Below are 20,002 nucleotides of genomic sequence, written 5' to 3' on the forward strand. Positions count from 1 at the left end.
TATGTGATTACTTCAATGTGATTGGCTCATTAGCAGCTTGCTGCTGCTGCTGTATAGCATGCCAAGACATCCCCTCAACACTCAGCAGATGTAAATGGTCAGGAGGTTGAGATGGATCATTGTGCGCCAGATCTAGCTCCAGCTTGTCTTGTGCACTCTCTTGCTGAGTTTTGCCAAGATTGAGGATGTGGACGTTAATGGAGCCTCGTCCTCCTAACTGTTTGTCCATTCACTATTCATAACTGGGTAGAGCAGGACTGCAAGTTTTGATCCGATCCACTGGTGATGGATCGCTTAGCTCTGTCTATTGCAAGCTGCTTTAGCATGGTGACAAATGCTACATAGTATGATGGAGGGTAACCGGGGGACCTCAGCATTAAGATGGGAGCTTATCTCCACAATAACTGTGCGGTGGACTCCTACCAATACGGTCTTAGACAGGTAGATTGGAGAGGGTGAGATAAAGTACATTTTTCCCTTGTGTTGGTTTTCTCACCAACCGTTTTGGACCAGTCCGCCAGCTATGCGCTTGAGGTCTTGGCAAGCTCAGTTGGTAGTGATGCTACCAAGCTCCTCTTGGTGATGGACATTGAAGTAACATTCAACGAGAGTAAATTCTATGATCTTAATAGCACAGGGATAATGATAGAGGAATCTGGAGCAATCTTACCATTTTCCCATTTACTGTAGCTTCCAAGGAATCTACCAGCTCTGCAGTGACTCCAATCAGGCTTTGGTAATCCTCTTGCATCTTGCTGTATCTCTTCATGTATGTTGCTGCTTTTCTCTCAGTCTCTACTAACTGTTGCTGAAGTTGTTGCAATAATTCTGCCAATTGAATGTCAACATCATGATCATACATGAGAATATCCTTGTATATTTTTTAGATCCTTCACTACATCACTTTTCCTATAAAAATAACTCCTGAGTTCAAGTATTTAACAATTTCTAATCCTATCAGCATATTATAATTGAGACACCCTTGGAGGTGTCAAACGTTAAACATTAATTTAATCACACAATCCCTCTTGAGCTCCCTCTTTCATTCGCAAGATATTTCAGGGGCATCCACATGCTCAAGTGTCAGCTGTAGTCCAGTAGGTAGCCCTCTCACGTTTGAATCATATGTTTCTGAGTTCAAATTCCACTCCAGCACTAAAATCATGGCTGACACTCCAGAGCAGTGTGAGGGAATGCTGCACCATCAGAGGTGTTATCGTTTGGGTGAGACTTTAAAATGAGGCCCCATCTAACTGCTTGGGTGAATGTGAAAAAACACATAGCACTATTTCAAAGAAGGCAGAGGAGTTATCTCCAGCGTCCTGGCCAATATTTATCCCTCAATCAACATCACAAAAACAGATTATCTGGCCATTATGCACTGCTGTTTATGGGAGTTTGATGGCATAGTGTCACTGTCCAGAGACCCAGGCTAATTCTCTGGAGGACATGGGTTCAAATCCCACTATGCCAGCTGGTGGAATTTAAATCTAATAAATAAATCTGGAATTAAAAGCTAGCCTCAGTAATGCTGACCACGAAAGCATCATTGATTGTTGTAAAAAAACATCTGGTTCACTAAAAAAGAAATCTGCCATCCTTACTCCTACTAGCCTGTATGTGTCTCCCTACCCACAGCAATGTGGTTGACACTTTACTGCCATCTGAAATGGCTGATTAAGCCTCTCAATCTGTGCAAAAGCAATTAGGGAAGGGCAACAAGTGCTTGCCAGCGATGACTATATCCCATGAAAGAACAAAGAATAACAACGGGCACAATTCAGCAGACAAATGTTAAAAACTTTTGGGCATTTTTAGCAGGGTGCAGCGCCAAAAAGCACCCTCCTGTTCAATGGCACGTTGCCGTTTTTCTTTGGCTTCAGGAAGTTTCTCCGTGCTGAAGCTACACTCAAGAGATTTCCTGCTGGCAAGCTGATCTTGCCAGCAGGAATTGCTATTCCCAGATCAAGGCACCATTTTGATCGGCAGCCTTGGTCTTTCCACCCTCCCCATTTTTAGGCCCCCACCCATATTTAATCAACCTCCCCCACTCCTTCAACACCCCCAAACTTGTCGAGGCCCCTGGGAATCCCCACCAACTGATAAAGGACTCCACTCTCCCACAGGCCCGGCCCCTGGCAGTGCCAACCTAGCACCCGGATACCCTGGAACTTCCAGGCTGGCAGTGCCAAGTGCCCGTGCCAGGTTGGCACTGGCGGGGGCCGGCCTCAGGTGCCAGACCCTGCACTGTCCCCAACCCGGGGGTCTTCACTGGCCTGCGAGAGCCCCTCCCCACATCAGATGCTGTTACCTGGTGAGGTCTTGCAGGCATGGCCGTTGATTCCCTGACGCCATGCGAATCCGGAATCCAGGTATTTAAACGTGCCATTAGGCTCATTTGAATATGCTGACGGCCCTTGCCCTAAGAACCAGATCGCGCTGGGTAGAGCGAGTCCGACGTGAAGCCCGATTTGGGACTCTCGCACGATTCACCTGTTGCGCCTGAATCTGCACCAGGCACAATAAGGTCGTTGAATCACGCCCAATATGTCCGCAAATAATATTTGAGCCCAGGTAGGATGCTCTTTCAGAGAGTTGGTGCAGACTCAATGGATCAAATGGCCTCTTTCTGAACTGTAGGAATTCTATGTTCTAAGGGGGTTGTTTATGAAAGACAAGGGCCAGAATTCTCTGATAATGGGGCTATGACCCCACGCCCATGAGAAAACGGGCGCGAATCACTCTGCACTGTTTTCTAGAAAGTGCAGAGCGATTCTCCGTTTTGAAGGGGACCAGCAGGGCCCCGGAGTTGTCCATGCAGCTCCGGCTGCCGATACGGGGCTCTGCACTTCAGGCCGCGGGCCCGCGCAACATGGCGGACCCACATAGCGGGCCAGCCTCCACAATATAGGCCCCTCCCTATATCGCACGCGCCCGCCGATCGGTGGACCCTGATCGCGAGCCTGGCCAGCCTGGAGCCCCCCCCCCCCCCACCCGGTGACTGATCCCCCCGGTCCCCACCAGGGTAGCCGCGGACTCCAAGTGCCCGCCGAGTGGAATCAAGAGTGAATCACACCGGCGGGAACTTGGCCAGTTGCCAGCGGAAAATCGCCACAGGGGCCTCTTTTAATGGCCCCCAACCGGCGCCTTGGCGACCGCACGTGCACAACTGGCAGCGATTCTCCGGTCCCCGGGAAGGCGTCGGACCCGATCGTGGGTATAACGCCCCATTCTCTGCCCCCGCGCCGAGCACGATTGCGGCGCGGAGGCTCGGAGAATCCCACCTAAGTTCCTTTTAGCTGCATACAAAAATAACTCTGGCAAATTCTTACAGGGAACCAGAGGCAATAGGGCAGCAGAAATTAGGCTGATGTTTGATTTGGCATGCTTCTCCATGTAAAGTATCACCGTTGTATTCATGTAAATACTGGCTGGATTGCTGACTTGATGAATCAAATGGCCTCCTTCTGTGCTGTAATAACTTGGTGAATAAGTTTTGCCCCAAAAAATCTTTCAATAAAACGATACAGAGAGGACGGCACGGTGGCACAGTGGTTAGCTCTGCCACCTCACAGTGCCAGGGACCCAGGTTCAATTCCTTGGGTGACTGCAGAATTTGCTCTTTCTCCACATGTCTGCGTGGGTTTCTTCCGGGTGCTCTGGTTTCCACCCACAGTCCAAAGATGTGTAGGTTAGGTGGATTGGCCACGCTAAATTGCCCCTTAGTGCCCAAAGGTGTTCAGATCAGGTGGGATTACAGGGATAGGGCAGGGCATTGGGCCTAGGTAGGGTGCTCTTTCAGAAAGTCGGTGCAGACTTGATGGGTCAAATGGCCTCTTTCTGAACTGTAGGAATTCTTTATTTTAAATATTTTTTTATTCTCCTCCTTTTTCACATTTTCTTCAAAATTTACACCCACCAACAATCAACGGTAACAAATACCATGTCAATCTCCTTATCAACAACAATCCCCTCCCACCAACCCCCAAACAACCCACATGTCAAAACAAACATCAAATAAAAAAGGAATCAGGAATCACCCATAATCACCATCAAGACACACAGTCACCCCCCAACCCTCCCCCTAATGTTCAATGATGTAGAGATGCCGGCGTTGGACTGGGGTGAGCACAATAAGAAGTCTTACAACACCTCTTTAACCTGGGGTTACCCCTATCTCTGGATCTGTAAACACTTAATTAACTGCAAATGCTCGCATTCCAAGCATTGTCTTGCATCTTTGAATTCGTCTATCTATATGTTTCCGGAACATACCTCTTCATTCACCTGAGGAAGGGGCAGTGCTCCGAAATCTAGTGTTTGATACAAACCTGTTGGACTTTAACCTGGTGTTGTAAGACTTCTTACTAATGTTCAATGTCATCCAATTCTTGAAAGTGCATAATGAAGAACTCCCACAAATTGTAGAACCCCTCCATCCTTTGCCTCAGTTCAAATTTCACCTTCTCAAGAGTTAGGATTTCCAGCAGGTCCCCCGCCATGCCAGGGCACAGGGTGGAGAGTTTGACCTCCACCCCAACAGGATCTGCATTCGGGCAATCAATGAGGCGAAGGCTACAACATCTGCCTCCGCACCCGCTTCCAACCCCGGCTGATCCGACACCCCGAATATGGCCTCCAGAGGGCCCGGGCCAAGTTTCACATGCAAGACCTTAGAGATTACCTTAAAAACCTCCTTCCAGTAATCCTCCAGCTTTGGACAGGACCAAAACATATGAATGTGGTTTGCGCCCCCACCCCACCCCCCCGCAACGCTCACACACATCTTGAACTGTAGGAATTCTATGTTCTAAGGGGGTTGTTTGTCTTTTTTAAAAATCTCAAAAAAGGGACGTCACAAAGATGGTAACTTTAGACGGGCAGTGCACACACAGTACACACCCTATTCTCCTAAAATTAACATCCTTGTTTGACAGTAAAGCTTACATTTGCAATTTGTAAATATCTTGGCATCTGTAAACATTCCAAATAATTTGAGCAATGATATCTGGAGATGTCCAACATTCTGTTCTTTCAGGGGCTTAAGGATAATAACACCAGTTCTGTAACCACTGACTTGTAGACGTGTGTGATGAATTCAAAGCAAAATCTACACGTGTACATCCTATAATATGTGCATGCTGTTCAAGTAAGATATTTTTCTACTTGTCATTAGTTTGTTTGATGCTAACCATATTTTCAAGGTGGACTGCAGGGCTCTCCTTCCAAATTTAACTCAGGTGAACCCAGTTTTGTTCATCTGTAATTATCCTGTGATCTTAATTCACGTTCGCACTATTGTATTCAAAGCGAATGCTCATTAATAATAATAATCGCTTATTGTCACAAGTAGGGTTCAATGAAGTTACTGTGAAAAGCCCCCAGTCGCCACATTCCGGCGGCTTTTCGGGGAGGCCGGTACAGGAATTGAACCCGCGCTGCTGGCATTGTTCTGCATTGCAAGCCAGCTGTTTAGGATTAATCATCTGTCCAAAGATGCAAGGTTGCTTTAGTAACTGGAGGACATGGGTGGTCAGTGAACATCAATTTATTAAATATTCGGAGCTCAATGCTCAAAGCAGCATATTGATCCCAGTATAGTCTTTGCTGGGAGAACTAACCACACCAGGCCCTGTTCAAATGCAGTAAGACCAGGACAATGTCCAGGCTTGGGCTGACAAATGGCAAGTTACATTCGTGCCACAAAAGTGACAGGCAATAACCATCTCCAACAAGAGAGGACCTAACCATGCCCCCTTGACATTCAATGGCAGTACCATTGTTGAATCCTCCACTATAAACATCTTGGGGTTACCACTGACCAGAAACTGAACTGGGCTAGCGATATAAATACTGTGGTCAGAGGCTGAAAATTCTGTGGGGAGTCAGGAGTGTGATTGAATACTCTCCATTTGCTTTGACGAATGCAGCTTCAACTACACGCAAAAATCTTGATACTATGCAGGATTGAGCAGTCCGCTTGATTGGCACCACATCCACAAAACATTACTCCCTTCACTACAGGCGAACAATGGCAACAAGATGCACTGCAAGAACTCACCAAGGCTCCTTAGACTGCATTTCCAAATCACAACTGCTACCATCTAGGACAAGGGCAGCAGACACATGGGAAGACCACCACCTGGAAGTTCACCTCCAAACCACTCACAATCCTGACTTGGAAATATATCACCATTCTTTCACTGTTATTGGTTCAAAATCTTGGAATTCCCACCCTAACTGGGATACGGGTCTACCTTTTGCACATGATCTGCAGCAATTCAAGAAGACTGCTCACCACTACCTTCTAGGGAAGATGATAAATGCTAGCCTAGCCAGCTCACATCCCATGAATGCATTTAAAACAAATAGAAGTGCAGGTGTTTGGAAATGACTGTTTTTCTATGATGCTACTTAGTTTCATTAATCACATATTACTGACTACGGAAAATAAATGTTAAATCCAGAATAAAGATTCTCCGACTTTACCATCAATCTCAGAAGATCACCTTCCACTGTGTTAGTTGCCATCTAGGAATTCCATTTTTCCCCTATCAACCCTTCGAATTTCTGAATGAAAATGCACCTTCCAGTAAAACTATGTACAGTCTCTCATGGTCTACGTATTACCAACATTTGCTCAGTTCAAGGAGGAAACTTTTATTCTTCTCGATGCGATCAAATCAAACAAGTTTGACAGAAAGTATTCCAACTTTGTGAATTACTTTTTTCCACACTTTGTAATAAAATTTAAGTAACAAATTTAAACACAAGTATAATTTTTAAAAATACATTTAGAGTACCCAATTCATTTTTTCCAATTAAGGGGCAATTTACCAGGACCAATCCACCTACCCTGCACATCTTGGGTTGTGGGGGTGAAGCCCACGCAAACACGGGGAGAATGTGCAAACTTCACACGGACAGTGACCTAGGGACGGGATCGAACCTGGGACCTCGGCGCCGTGAGCAACAGTGCTAACCACTGCACCGCCGTGCTGCCCCGAACACAAGTATAATTTTGATAACCAATTTATTAATAAATTATCTTCATGGGCCCCAATGTGAAGAGACTGCAACAAATTTGTGTGATTTAAAAAATTGGATTTTACATTCTTCTGTCATGCAGGTGCTCACTTTAACATAGCTGACTTCTGTTCAGAGCGACAGTTAATGAAGTAGATTTCTCAGTGACTGCACTAGCCTTTATAATGAATGAACAGGAGTGCTTTTGTGTTGAGATAAATCATCCCTTCTATTGTAAGATAATTTACTAACAAGAGGAGTCAAGACTGGTAGCGCTTATTACAGGCAGACTGAAAGATTCAAGTGTCAGGCAGCAAAAGCTTTGAAGCAAATAGTTACAACACAATATCAGAATGCTTCCAGTTTAAATATTTTGTTGAATTAGCAAAGATGATAAAACATTTTTTAAAAGTCAGATACTCCATGATATTTATACAGTGTATGGTGAAAAGACAAGCTAAAGGATAAAAAATATAGAAAGGTTGAACTTTAAAATTAGTTTTGCGTATAATAATTTTTCTAAAAGAAATTTACATAATACAACAAATACAACTTAAGTTCATTTTAGTTTTCACAAATATTTATTAGCATTGGGGAATATACTATAAGACCATAAGATATAGGAGCAGAATAAAGCCATTCGTCCCATTGAGTCGGCGCCGTCATTCAATCATGGCTGATATTTTTCTCATCCCCTTTCTACTGCCTTCTTCTCAGAACCCCTAATCCCCTTATTAACCAAGAACCTATCTTTCTCTGTCTTAAAGACACTCAGTGACTTGCCCTCCACAGCCTTCTACAGCAATGAGTTCCACAGATTAACCACTCTCTGGCTGAAGAAAGTCCTCCTTCACACTGTTTTTAAAAATTGTCCCCTCGGGTTCTATTTTCTCCTACCAGTGGAAGCATCCTTTCCACGTCCACTCTATCGAGGCCTCTCAGTATCCTGGAAGTTTAAATAAGATCCCCCCCTCATCCTTCTAAATTCCATCAAGTACAGACCCAGAGCAGGGAGGGAGGAGGGAGCGGGACCCAGGGAGGGAGGAGGGAGCGGGACCCAGGGAGGGAGGAGAGAGCGGGGCCTAGGGAAGGAGTGAAGCCCATGGAGGGAGGAGAGAGTGGGGCCTATGGAGGGAGGAGGAAGCAGGGACAAGGAGGCAGGAGGGAGCAAGGCCCAGGGAGGCGAGCATGGCCCAGGGGGTGAGCAGGGCCATGGGGAGCCAGAGCATGGGCGGGGCCTCAGATGAGTTGGAATGAGGGCAGGGTCCTGGGGGAGTGTGAGAGAGAGTGAGCGATGGGAGAGGGAGAGAAAGTGATTGAAGGGAGAGTGTGAGAAAGTGAGTGAGGGCCGGGTGTACGAAAGTGAGTGAGGGGAGAGTTTGGGAAGCTGAGTCACGGAGAGAATGAGAAGGTAAGTGACGGAAGAGTATGAGAGAGAGTGAATGTTGAGAGTGAGTGAGGACAGTACGTGAGAATGTGAATGAGGGGAGAGTGTGAGAGTGAGCGGAGGTTGTGAGAGTGAGGGGAGAGTGTGGATGTGAGAGAGGGGAGTGTGCGTGTGTGTGTGTGCGTGTGTGTGTGTGCGTGAGAGAGAGAGAGAGAGAGAAAGTGAAAGAGAGAGAGAGGGAGGGAGAGAGAGAGAGAGAGAAGAGTCTGTGCAGATGTTTAGTTCACTCCCAGTCTCAGGCTTGTAATTCACCCTCACCCACTAACACGCACTCTCACAATGGTTGAGGGTGATTAAGTGAGAAGCCTGAGACTCTGCTGGACACACACTCCCTCTCACACTCAAATGGTCACCTTTAATTCTTACTCATTTTTAAAATTATCAATTTATTACTTTGGCATTTAAAAAAAACCTCAGCAAGTTGTTTCTTTTCATCCCTCAGCTTTTAAAAACAAAAATCATGTTTAATCCCTATCCTCACCGCCATGCGAAAAGGTTGGAAAAGCCTGCTCTAGATTATTAGTCCAGGCCTCTGGACACATGGGGCAGGATTCTCTCATCCCGCGACAGAGTGTCCACGCCGTTGTAAACACCGTCGCGTTTTACAACGGCGTGAACGGGCCGCTCCCAGGACTAATTCTGGCCCCTACAGGGGGCCAGCATGGCACTGGAGCGGTTCACGCCGCTCCAGCTGCCGATCACAGCGCGAACTGGGCGCGTGGGATCTGCGCATACGCAGTGGCGCTGGCGCCAACGCGCGCATGCGCAATGGCTTCCTTCAACGCACCAGCCCTGACACAACATGCACAGGTCTATGGGGCTGGCGCGTAGGAAATGAGTCCCCCAGCCAGAGAGGTCGGCCTGCCAATTGGTGGGCCTCGATCGCGCCCAGGCCGCATCGGAGGGCCCCCTGGGATCGGAGCCCCCCTCTCCCCCCACAGGCCGCCACTCGACCCTTCCACGCTGAGTTCCCGCCGGCTGAGAGCAGGTGTGGACGGCGCCGGCGAGACTCAGTGTTTCCACGACGGCCGCTTGGTCCACCCCGGTCCGAGAATCGGCGGGCCGGCCGCGTAGAGCGCCGGCGCCATCTCCGCGGAGAATCACGTGCTGGCGTCGGGGCCCGGTTGCGGGGATTCTCCGGCCCGGCCCAGGGCTGAGAGAATCCCACCCATAATATGTCATAATCTGATTTTTGATTCTTGTACTAAATTAGCCCACAGAAGCTCAAAACAGGAACAGTGACCCAAGAACATCTGTCTCATAGCGACTGTAACAGGTTCAGATTATCAAACTCCAGTTGTCAATGCTTCATAACTGCAGGAACATACTTTCCTGACCATGGGCACTGTTAGTGAACGTTCTTTCTTGTTTATAATTTACAGCTGCAGTTTCAATGTTAGTAGCATTTATCTTTACCATTCCGAAGCAATGTAAATATTTTCGTGAACAAGCAGTTGCAGGCATTAACAATACAATCTTTTGAAAACAGTAATACATTTGTAAATCAGTTTATAAACAGTTAAAAAAAGATTTTTATAAAACTACTACTGTCTCTGGAAATAATGGAACAACAACATTCAAAATCATGTTAGATTATAAGCCGTTACCTTTGGAACTCTGTCCATTTTCTTTCTGAAAGACAAGTTAAGGACCACTGCGTTTATGTTACAATTTTATACGGATTAAAAACCAATTAACAGCTGAACTATTTGCTGCTGCTACCCCAAATAGTGAACTTTGAGTTATTCAGCTCTCAACCAGCTGGAATTCTCTGGAATTTCTGACCAATTACTTTCAGCGTTCAGATAAAGCATTATTTTAAAGAAACTAACAAGAAGAGATTGTAAATCTGCAGAAGTTGTTCTTCGGCTTTACATTAACTTTATTAAATTATTGGGTCAGTTTTGGTTATTGTGCCTGATCAAAGATATACTGGACCTTGAACTGTGTCCACAACAATGTGACTCCCCATTAACCGGCACTTTTGATTAACCCATTCTCCAAGCAAGCCAGATAACAAAGATTTGTGTTGTTCATCTTCTATATCCATGTGCTACCTTATTTACTTTAGAGGTTTACCTGCAGTACCTGCAGTTAGGGGCAGCACGGTAGCCTTGTGGATAGCACAATTGCATCACAGCTCCAGGGTCCCAGGTTCGATTCCGGCTTGGGTCACTGTCTGTGCGGAGTCTGCACGTCCTCCCCGTGTGTGTGTGTGGGTTTCCTCCGGGTGCTCCGGTTTCCTCCCACAGTCCAAAGATGTGCAGGTTAGGTGGATTGGCCATGATAAATTGCCCTTAGTGTCCAAAATTGCCCTTAGTGTTGGGTGGGGTTACTGGGTTATGGGGATAGGGTGGAGGTGTTGACTTTGGGTAGGGTGCTCTTTCCAAGAGCCGGTGCAGACTTTATGGGCCGAATGGCCTCTTTCTGCACTGTAAATTCTATGATAAAACCAGTGCGATCAGAGACATATCAGTTTTTAAAAATGATAACTTAACTGTTTGTGAAAATATAGTACATGGACAGTTATCCATTGTTGCCAAATTGACCTACAGTACAACTTGGGACAGCACCACTGGCCAATGTTTATCCCTTAACCAACATCACCTGCTAAACAGATTATCTGATTATCACATTGCTGTTTGTGGAAGTTTGCTGTAAGCATATTGGCTTCCCTGTTTCCTACATTACAAGTGTCTACAATTCAAAAAGTATTTTATTGGCTGTACAGAGAGTTATCCAGTGATCATGGAAAGTGCTGTATAAATACAAGTTTTTCTTGCTTTTTTATATTGAACAGGGCAATCAGGTTATAATTGAGAATGATTTCACAAAGTCCTCAATATGCGCAGGTATCAATTAATTGTTTGTTTCAGAATATGGTATACAGCAGCAATTTTAAGATATAAAGGACTATTAAAACATTGTCCGACATTAAAACATAAACATCTGACCAGGAAAGGGAGACACAGGAAAGGGACAGTGGTTAGCACTGCTGCCTCACAGCGCCAGGGTCGATTCCAATCTTGGATGATTGTCTGTATGGAGTTTGCACTTTCTCATCATGTCTGCGTGTGTTTCCTCCGGGTGCTCCAGTTTGCTCCCACAGTTCAAAGATGTGCAGGTTAGGTGGATTGGCCATGATAAATTACCTCTTAGTGTCCAAAAGGTAAGGTGGGGTCAGGGGTTACAGGGATAGGGTGGAGCATGGGCCTAGGTAGGGTGCTCTTTTGGAAGGTTGGTGCAGATTCAATGGGCTGAATGGCCTCCTTCTGCACTGTAGTGAATCTGGGACATTCAGGGCATCAAGGTCACTTTTCCCAGTTTATTTATGATTACTAAAAATGAACTTTCCCTATCCTAACAATACTGTTACACTCTCTTCTTGAACCTCTACCGTGAAATAAACTGGCCCTCTCTACCATATCCTTTCTCAACAGGTATTGAGCCTGTTTCTTTTTATACGTAGCAAACGCTGTAAATTTTTTCAGTAGTCAGTATCATTTTGCAAAAAATTGTCTAATCTCTGGTCTCAGGCTCACGAACTTTGGAATTGTACCTAAAATCTGTCCAGCCTAAATAACCTGTTTCGTTAATTTATCTATACCTGGTATATTATTTTAAAGACCTGCATTTTGTTTCCTCTCAGCTTTCTTTACCAAACAAAATTAAGTAAATCCTTTATAATAAGTTAAGTAACCTAAGGCCATGCCACTCATCTCTGAACAGTTATCCAATGCATCAATTGTAATCTTCAGATAGGGTGACTAAAATTGAATTCACTAGAACTGGCTTCATCAGTAAGCTACATTTCTTTAGAACTTTAGTTGACTTCTAGTCCATTGCATTCCAGATGCATGATAGTCCTGATTGCCTTATTGACAACTGTTTCCCACTAGGTAACATTTCCGGAAGCTATATCCAATAAGTAATTTTCACAATGTAAGACAGTGCATCATATCTATTCAGTGTATAATATATTTTTGCACATATATTGCTGAAACTGATCAATAAATAGGAATAATGGGAAATCGAAACAGCAGTACAACTGAAATACTTTACTTCCACATTTGCCATTCTTCTGGCCTGCTGATTTTCTAGCCATTAATACAGTCAGTTTCCATTTCCTTCTGCTTCCTCTCCATACATTTTCAGAACTAGATACCTGCCACAAGAATGATAAGTTTTTCTGAAGAGTAAGATATGAAAGAAAGGATACAAATAAAGACAGCAGCTTTGGGGCTTTGGTCACTTTCAAACTTGCAGACAGAAATTTTTGCAGTCTCATCTTCAATTCAGGAGACCACGAATCCTAAAGAGCAAAATCAGATTAACAGAAACAATTCTAAGAACGAAAGAGCAAGACAAAAAGAGCCATTATTTATCAAGCTTTCAGGGTACAATCAAAAAAATATATAAACTTGGCAACAAAATGGCAATTTTTGCAAGATACTCTTGCACTTAATGAATGAAATTGATGGGGGTTGTTAGAGATGTAATATCGCCCTCTCACTTTCCAACATTTGCTGAATAGGCTCTGTTCAGAGCGAGTGGAAAGTGGAAGCTCAGATACCTGATATCTTATCACATACTTGCTTTCAACAATAATATATCCATTGTTGTCTGCCATTTTAAACTACTAATCTCGGTTATTTATGCATATTCAGGTATTTTCACTCAACAGAAAGTTGGAAAGGAATAAATCCAGTTCTAAAATCAAAGTTTAAAAACCATAATACCAGGTTCCTGTGCAGCAAGATATATTACCTAGCTGGTGAGATTATCTTTCATTCTTTGAATGACATGCATCCTCCAACACAGCAGGATTATAGCCTATTTAATGGATTCTGGGAAACCATGTGTTGAGCAGGCTAATTTAAATGACTCAATACATAGCAGACAAATGGTGAGCTAAGGGCTTTCAACCTCCAAAATTGTTACTAAATCAAGGACATGTACCTTTTCGTCAATTTATTTTGACCTGAGATTAAACTGAAATGATTTGCCACTAACCTAACCCCAAAAATTTGCACTCATAGAGGCTACATACAGGGTGAATGGGATGGAGTCCTTTCAAAATCAAAGAGCATCATATTTTTTGTATTCTACATGCCCCAGAAGCCAACAAAGTACATATTTAGTTGGAGTGGCTTACTGAGAAGCTATAACTCCAGGGCCAGTTTTAATTGTGTTCTGTAGTGAAGCATACACAGTAATATTGAGCAACTGTGTGAGGTTTGCTCCATGTGCTAACTTTGAAAGATCTAATGATTGAATTCTGATGGATACATGTCCAGAAAACAAATGTGGAATGGATCTAATATCCCTTTACCCAACTTCTTCAGTTCTCTGCTAAGACAACAGCAGTACAAAACATAATGTTCTCTAATTGAATATCTGCTGAATTATCACCAGTTTTAACTGTATCTTTGCATCATCTTTGCATTACAGAAATCAAATAACTTCCTAATCTGTCCTGTGAAAAAATGCATAATTAACTGAAGGTCCTGCCGGTTACAGTGGAAATGATGATTCAATTCTGAGCTTAGTAGTGATGAAAAGACCAATGGAAGAGAAATTTCTTGGGATCACTGGGAGAGTGCCGACTTCAATGGGGCAAGATTGGAGCTGGGTCGGTTAGACTTGAACGAAAGACTGGCGGGAAAAACTGTAGCTGAACAATGGGCTACACCTTCAAAACAGAAATGGGCCGGTTTGTGCCATCAGCAAACAGTCAAAGTTTGTTGACGACATAAAATTTGGAAGTATTGTAAACTGTGAAGAGGACAATGTAGAACTTCAAAAGGTCATGGACAAGTTGGTGGAGTGGGCAGATAGATCACAGATGAAATTCAACATGGAGAAGTCTGAGAGGATGCATTTTGGTAGGAAGAACATTGAGACAAGACACGAGTTAGACTTCATCTGAAATATTGTGTACAGTTCTGGGCACCACACCAAAGGTAGGATGTGAATGCATTGGAGAGAGGTCAGAAAAGGTTTACACGAATGGTTCCAGGGTTGAGAAACTTCAGTTATGAGGATAGATTAGAGATTGGAGAGAAGGTGGCTAAGAGAAGATTTGATAGAGATCTTCAAAATCATGAGCGGGCGAGACAGAGTAGACAGGGAGAAACCGTTTGCAATCACAAAAGGATCAAGAATGAGAGGAAAGAGATTTAAAGTGATTTGCAATAGAATCAAATGTGATTTGAGAAAAAACCTTTTCACACAGCGAATGGTTCGGTTCGTGTCTGGATTGCGCTGTCTAGAAGTGTGGTGGAGGCAGGTTCAATCAAGGCATTAAAGTGGGCATTAGATGACTATTTTAAAAGAAACAATGTGCAGAAGGACCAGATGGCCTATTCCTGCTCCTGGTTCTTATGTAAGCTTATGTAAGAGAATGTAGAGGATACTTGCTCATAAGTGAAGCGGTAGTCACAGTTAATTTATAATCCCCGCAAATGCAGACGGATCTGTCTGGTTTGAGGACGGGACCAACAGGAGTGGCCCAATCGGCAAAACAAACAGGCTGGATTATGTCCAAAGCTTCCAGACGATCCAAGTCTGCATTAACTTTGTCAACTAAGGTGTACGGAACACAGTGGGCCTGGATAAATCAAACCTGGGTCAGAGGGTCGACGTGAACCCTTGCTACCGTCGCTCTGATGGTGCCGAGCCCTGGGCAGAATACTTCAGGAAACTTGCCCAAAACAGCACATAAACCGCCTGAGCCAACCTGTAGAATTCAGCTCTAATCTAAGTGTAGATGGCGGAGCCAATCGTGACCCAACAAACTAGGCCCGTCCCTATTAACCACTATTAAAAGCAATTGGGCCTCCTGGTGACCGCACACTATGATGGCCCTCATTGTTCCAGCGATGCATAGTTGTTCTCCAGTATAGGTGATGAGACTGCCTGCCACCCCCCCCCCCCCCCCCCCCCCCCCCGTAGTCTTAAATAGGTCCAGCACCCGGGTCCTTCTTCAAATATCTTTAAACATTTTAAAACCTACCACTGACAACGCAGCTCCAGTGTCAAGTTCAATTTGCAACAGATGGCCATTTACCCTGCTTGGAACAGTGATGGGGGCTACTCCAGGCACCGAGACACAGTGCAAAAGGAGCCGAACAGTTTGAATCAAAAGGAAAAAGGTTTAATACAAAAGAACAAGAGTACAGAGCAGTTACTCTACTAAAGGGGGCCACTCACAGTTCATGGCTCTCCAGTTTTATACAGTATGCAGAAGGGGGTAGCCCACCCCTCAGTGGGAGAGTATGTATTCCCCATAGTCCTTTGGGAATATCAATCCCCCAGTGTCATAAGTGTCCCATGGCCTGCTTAACCCCAGGTTATGACCCGTCTTTGCCACAATATGGTAGAACATGGATCCCTTCCCTTCAGTACACCAAACTGGCTGCCCAAAGGAGATGACAACAAAATTGAACAGGAAATCTATTCTTGCACACATTCTGAGCTTGGAAGAAGCCTAAGATTCAAAGGAAGAGTCAAGTGTCAGCCTTGGCTCAGTTGGAGTAGTCTTATTTCTGAGTCTGAAGGTTGCAAGTCCAATCTCACTCCAGGATACAGGTACTTAATTTACAAAGGTGTTACTAGTACTGAGAGTGCTGCACAATTGCAAGTACAAACGTTTGGATCACATGTTAAACCGTTTTCCTTCTCAGGTGGACATAAAAGATCCCAGGGCACTATCTGAAGAAGAAAACAGAAATTCTCACTGTGCCTGGTCAATGTTTATCTCTTGGCAAAGACCAGAAGAAATAAATTAACCTGTCATACATCTCACTGCTGATTTTGAGATATGTAAATTGGTCCCCACCTTTGCCTTCAAAACTCTTTGGTTCGAAAGCACCTTGAGGGTGGGTGTATTGGAGGTGTTGAAAAATAGACAAGTCTTTGACACCAGATAAACTTTCTTTGAACAGTGTACTTGGGAAAAGAATGTTTGTTATATCTGTCACCAGTGCTTTCATCTGTATAGAAATACCCATCTTTCACAGGTTCTTGTCGAAATATGGCCTGAGGCAAATCATGCAATTTGTCACGTCAAGAGATTTTTCCTGTCCATGACAGAAAATTGCCATCGAAATTCAGCAAAATTGTCATATATCTAGACTAGTTGCCTGTCCGCAAGGCATCATTATCTAATAATTATAGCACACAGAGTGCAATTCCTACCTGAAAAAGCTCCTTAAAAGAGGGGTGCACTGTGGGATTGGGGACAAATGGCAGTGCATAAAAGGGCAAAAACTCTGTTGTCTGACTTAATGCAGCACCTCTAGTTTCGAGGTAGTTTTTGAAATGCGATATTCTTTCATCCATGCCTTCTTTGTCCTGTTCAAAAAAAAAATCAACATTTGAATGATGAACTTCAGTTAATTAAATTACAGATTTAGTTTCTACAATCTGGTATGTTCTATATTTATCAAGTCTCATTTTGCTTTCAATATATTGTCTGAAATCTTTCAGGACATCAACTATACCAAAATTAAGCACGGTGGCACAGTGGTTAGCCTGCTGCCTCACGGCGCTGAGGACCCGGGTTCGATCCCAGCCTCAGGTCACTGTCTGTGTGGTGTTTGTACATTCTCTCTGTACCTGCGTGGGTCTCACCCCCACAACCCAAAAAGTTGTGTATGGTAAATGAATTGGCCATGCTAAATTGCCCCTTAAAAAAAAATTGGGTACTCAGAATTTTTTTTTTTAAATGACCTTATACGCTGAATATAAGACTGTTGAGAGAAATCCTGAACAGTAAGATTCACCAACAAAGCAATGTAGCTCCAGGGTCCCAGGTTCAATTCCTGTCACTGTCTCTGCAGAGTCTGCACGTTCTCCCCGTGTCTGCGTAGGTTTCCTACGGATCCGGTTTCCGCCCACAGTCCAAAGATGTGCAGGTTAGGTGGATTGGCCATGATAAATTGCCCTTAATGTCCAAAGTGATTAAGTGAGGTTACTGGGATAGGGTGGAGGTGTGGGTTTAAGTGGGGTGCTCTTTCCAAGGGCCGCTGCAGACTCGATGGCCGAATGGCCTCCTTCTGCACCGTAAATTCTATGATTCTATACATTGTCATGTGAGTACCTTTAATAAATGGGTGTTTATAAATGGGTATGTATATAAATATCTGTAGTGAGAGAACCTTTAAGAAATGGGTGTTTACTACTGCAGTGATGTCAGAGAGTGGGTGGAGCTGGTCTGTCAGCTTTTTACTGCAGGGTGGGTTTGGTTTCATTTTCGTTTTGGAGAAGCTGCAATCACAGCAGGATGTGTGTGAATCTCTGCAAGCTTATGAGTGTCCATTTGCTGATTTCAACGTGTTAACTGTTCTCAGTAGTGAAGTTAAGCCTAATGTCTTTCTGTAAAAGGTGTTTTTAAGTCTTATGGATGTTAAAAGAAAAGCAAGAATTACTTAGTGTTGTATTCTTTTGGGGTTGTATTTGAGTTGATGGTTGCTAAGATGTTCACTGTATGCTTTAGCATTAGCTATGAGGAGCGGTTGAATAAACTCGGTTTGTTCTCACTGGAACGACGGAGGTTGAGGGGTGACCTGATAGAGGTCTACAAAATTATGAGGGGCATAGACAGAGTGGATAGTCAGAGGCTTTTTCCCAGGGTAGAGGGGTCAATTACTCGGGATCATAGGTTTAAGGTGAGAGGGGCAAGGTTTAGAGGAGATGTACGAGCCAAGTTTTTTTACACAGAGGGTAGTGGGTGCCTGGAACTCGCTGCCGGAGGAGGTGGTGGAAGCAGGGACGATAGTGACATTTAAGGGGCATCTTGACAAATACATGAATAGGATGGGAATAGAGGGATACGGACCCAGGAAGTGTAGAAGATTTTAGTTTAGATGGGCAGCATTGTCGGCACAGGCTTGGAGGACAGAAGGGCCTGTTCCTGTGCTGTACTTTTCTTTGTTCTTTGTTAACTTGAGTTCATAGAATAAACATTGTTTTGCTTTAAAAAATACTCTTCCATTTCTGCTGTATCACACCTGTAGAGTGGGCCGTGTGCTCCCATACCACAATCTATTAAAAGTTGTGGGTCAGGTGAACTCCATGATGCACTTTGGGGTTCTCTAAACCCTGGCCCATAACAACATCACCATCAATACTGTACAAACTGTGGATTTATGAATATAAATCAACAAAACATTCCTTCATTCATGCTTTCTTTTGTCTTGTTTGTATTCTGCGGCAGTAACTTTTTAAAATCAACTAACAGTTTGAATGTCCTTCACTAAAAAATGTAATAAAACTGGAACAGAAACTGCCCTCAGCAAATAAATTAGATGCATCAGATGAAATTTAAACTCAATTATACCACACTCCAATAGAATATTAAAGCTGTTAAACTGGTCAAAGCAAATAATCTCTCTACTGTTGCATAATCAGATCCACTTCCCCTCCCATAACCATTCAAAAATACAACTGTGTTCTATTACCAATTCAATATAATTTAATTTACAAAAGGTGGTGTTTAAAAGTCAAGATATGTCAAGAGATTGAGAAATAGTGACAAACACTCAGTTGGCAAATATACAACACAACTAATTAAATACCAGCTGTACCTTTATTTTTATGAAAACATGAAATAAGGTTAAAAGAGGACACCCGTGCTGGAAATAGTTCCTGTTCAGAAAAAAAATAATTTGCCATTTACATTATGAAGGGGAGGTTAATGCATTGGGCGCGATTCTCTGAAAAACTTTCTAAGTCTGGTCGCGAGCGAGAATTGCGGCGAGCTTCCAGGCGCTCGGCCCAGCAAGGCCGGCAACGCTATTCAATGTTAATTGGTCCACTTAACGAGGCCTCAAGGGCTTCTCGATGCGAATGAAGGCTCGCCAGTTGATTTGCCGGGACCACATTCGCCAGCCCCTGCTCTAACAAGATTGAACAGCTCGTACGCTGCACTTACTCATCCAACCCCAGCCAGCTCGCAACAATGACGCCAAGGAGGCCAGCCTCAAGGTTCGGGGATTCTGACCTGGGAAGACTCCTTGACGCAGTGGAGGCCAGGAAGGACGTCCTGTTACCCCGAGGGTCCCGGAGAGTCAGCCATAGAGCAGCCAGTGCTGCCTGGGATGAGGTGGCGGCAGCTGGGAGCTCGGGGAGCGTGACCAGGAGGACTGGCCTCCAGTGCCGAAAAAAGGTCAATGACCTGCATCCGGCAGCAAGAGTGAGTAGACATCAATGCCCCCCATGGGAGCATCCACCCCTGAACTCCCCAAGCGACCCCCCAACCCTCTCTCCATCCCCTCCCCCTTCAACTCCCTCAACACTCCCTCACAGCCAGCCTGATGCTGAGCCTGCAACAGAGTTAACCAGAGCTGTTGGAGACAACAGGGAGCAGCCGGGACATTCAGAGGAAGATGCCAGTGTCACTCCAGCAGGTCCATAGCCAATTGGAGAAGTCCCAGAGGCTATGGGTGCAGGAGATGTCACCGACAATGCGTGGCACTGAAGCCAACACTGCTAGAGTGGCGACCACAGTGACCATTAGTGAAGGTG

General features: G+C 44.5%; 1 protein-coding gene across 5 annotated transcripts in view; it reads right to left on the minus strand.

The window, feature by feature from the left end:
• The window catches only part of armc9 (armadillo repeat containing 9), a 211,316-nt gene that overhangs the window by 109,991 nt on the left and 81,323 nt on the right, over positions 1–20,002 (minus strand). For all 5 annotated transcript variants that reach the window (XM_072474273.1, XM_072474271.1, XM_072474272.1 and 2 more), the window contains exons 5-8: positions 16,673–16,828; positions 12,693–12,785; positions 10,081–10,105; positions 671–828 (exon numbers count right to left, since the gene is read on the minus strand). In XM_072474273.1, the coding sequence (XP_072330374.1) occupies positions 671–828; positions 10,081–10,105; positions 12,693–12,785; positions 16,673–16,828 (432 nt within the window). The remainder of the gene's footprint in view (positions 1–670; positions 829–10,080; positions 10,106–12,692; positions 12,786–16,672; positions 16,829–20,002) is intronic.

This window comes from Scyliorhinus torazame, chromosome 14 (genome assembly GCF_047496885.1).
Source record: "Scyliorhinus torazame isolate Kashiwa2021f chromosome 14, sScyTor2.1, whole genome shotgun sequence".
Lineage (NCBI taxonomy): Eukaryota > Metazoa > Chordata > Chondrichthyes > Carcharhiniformes > Scyliorhinidae > Scyliorhinus > Scyliorhinus torazame.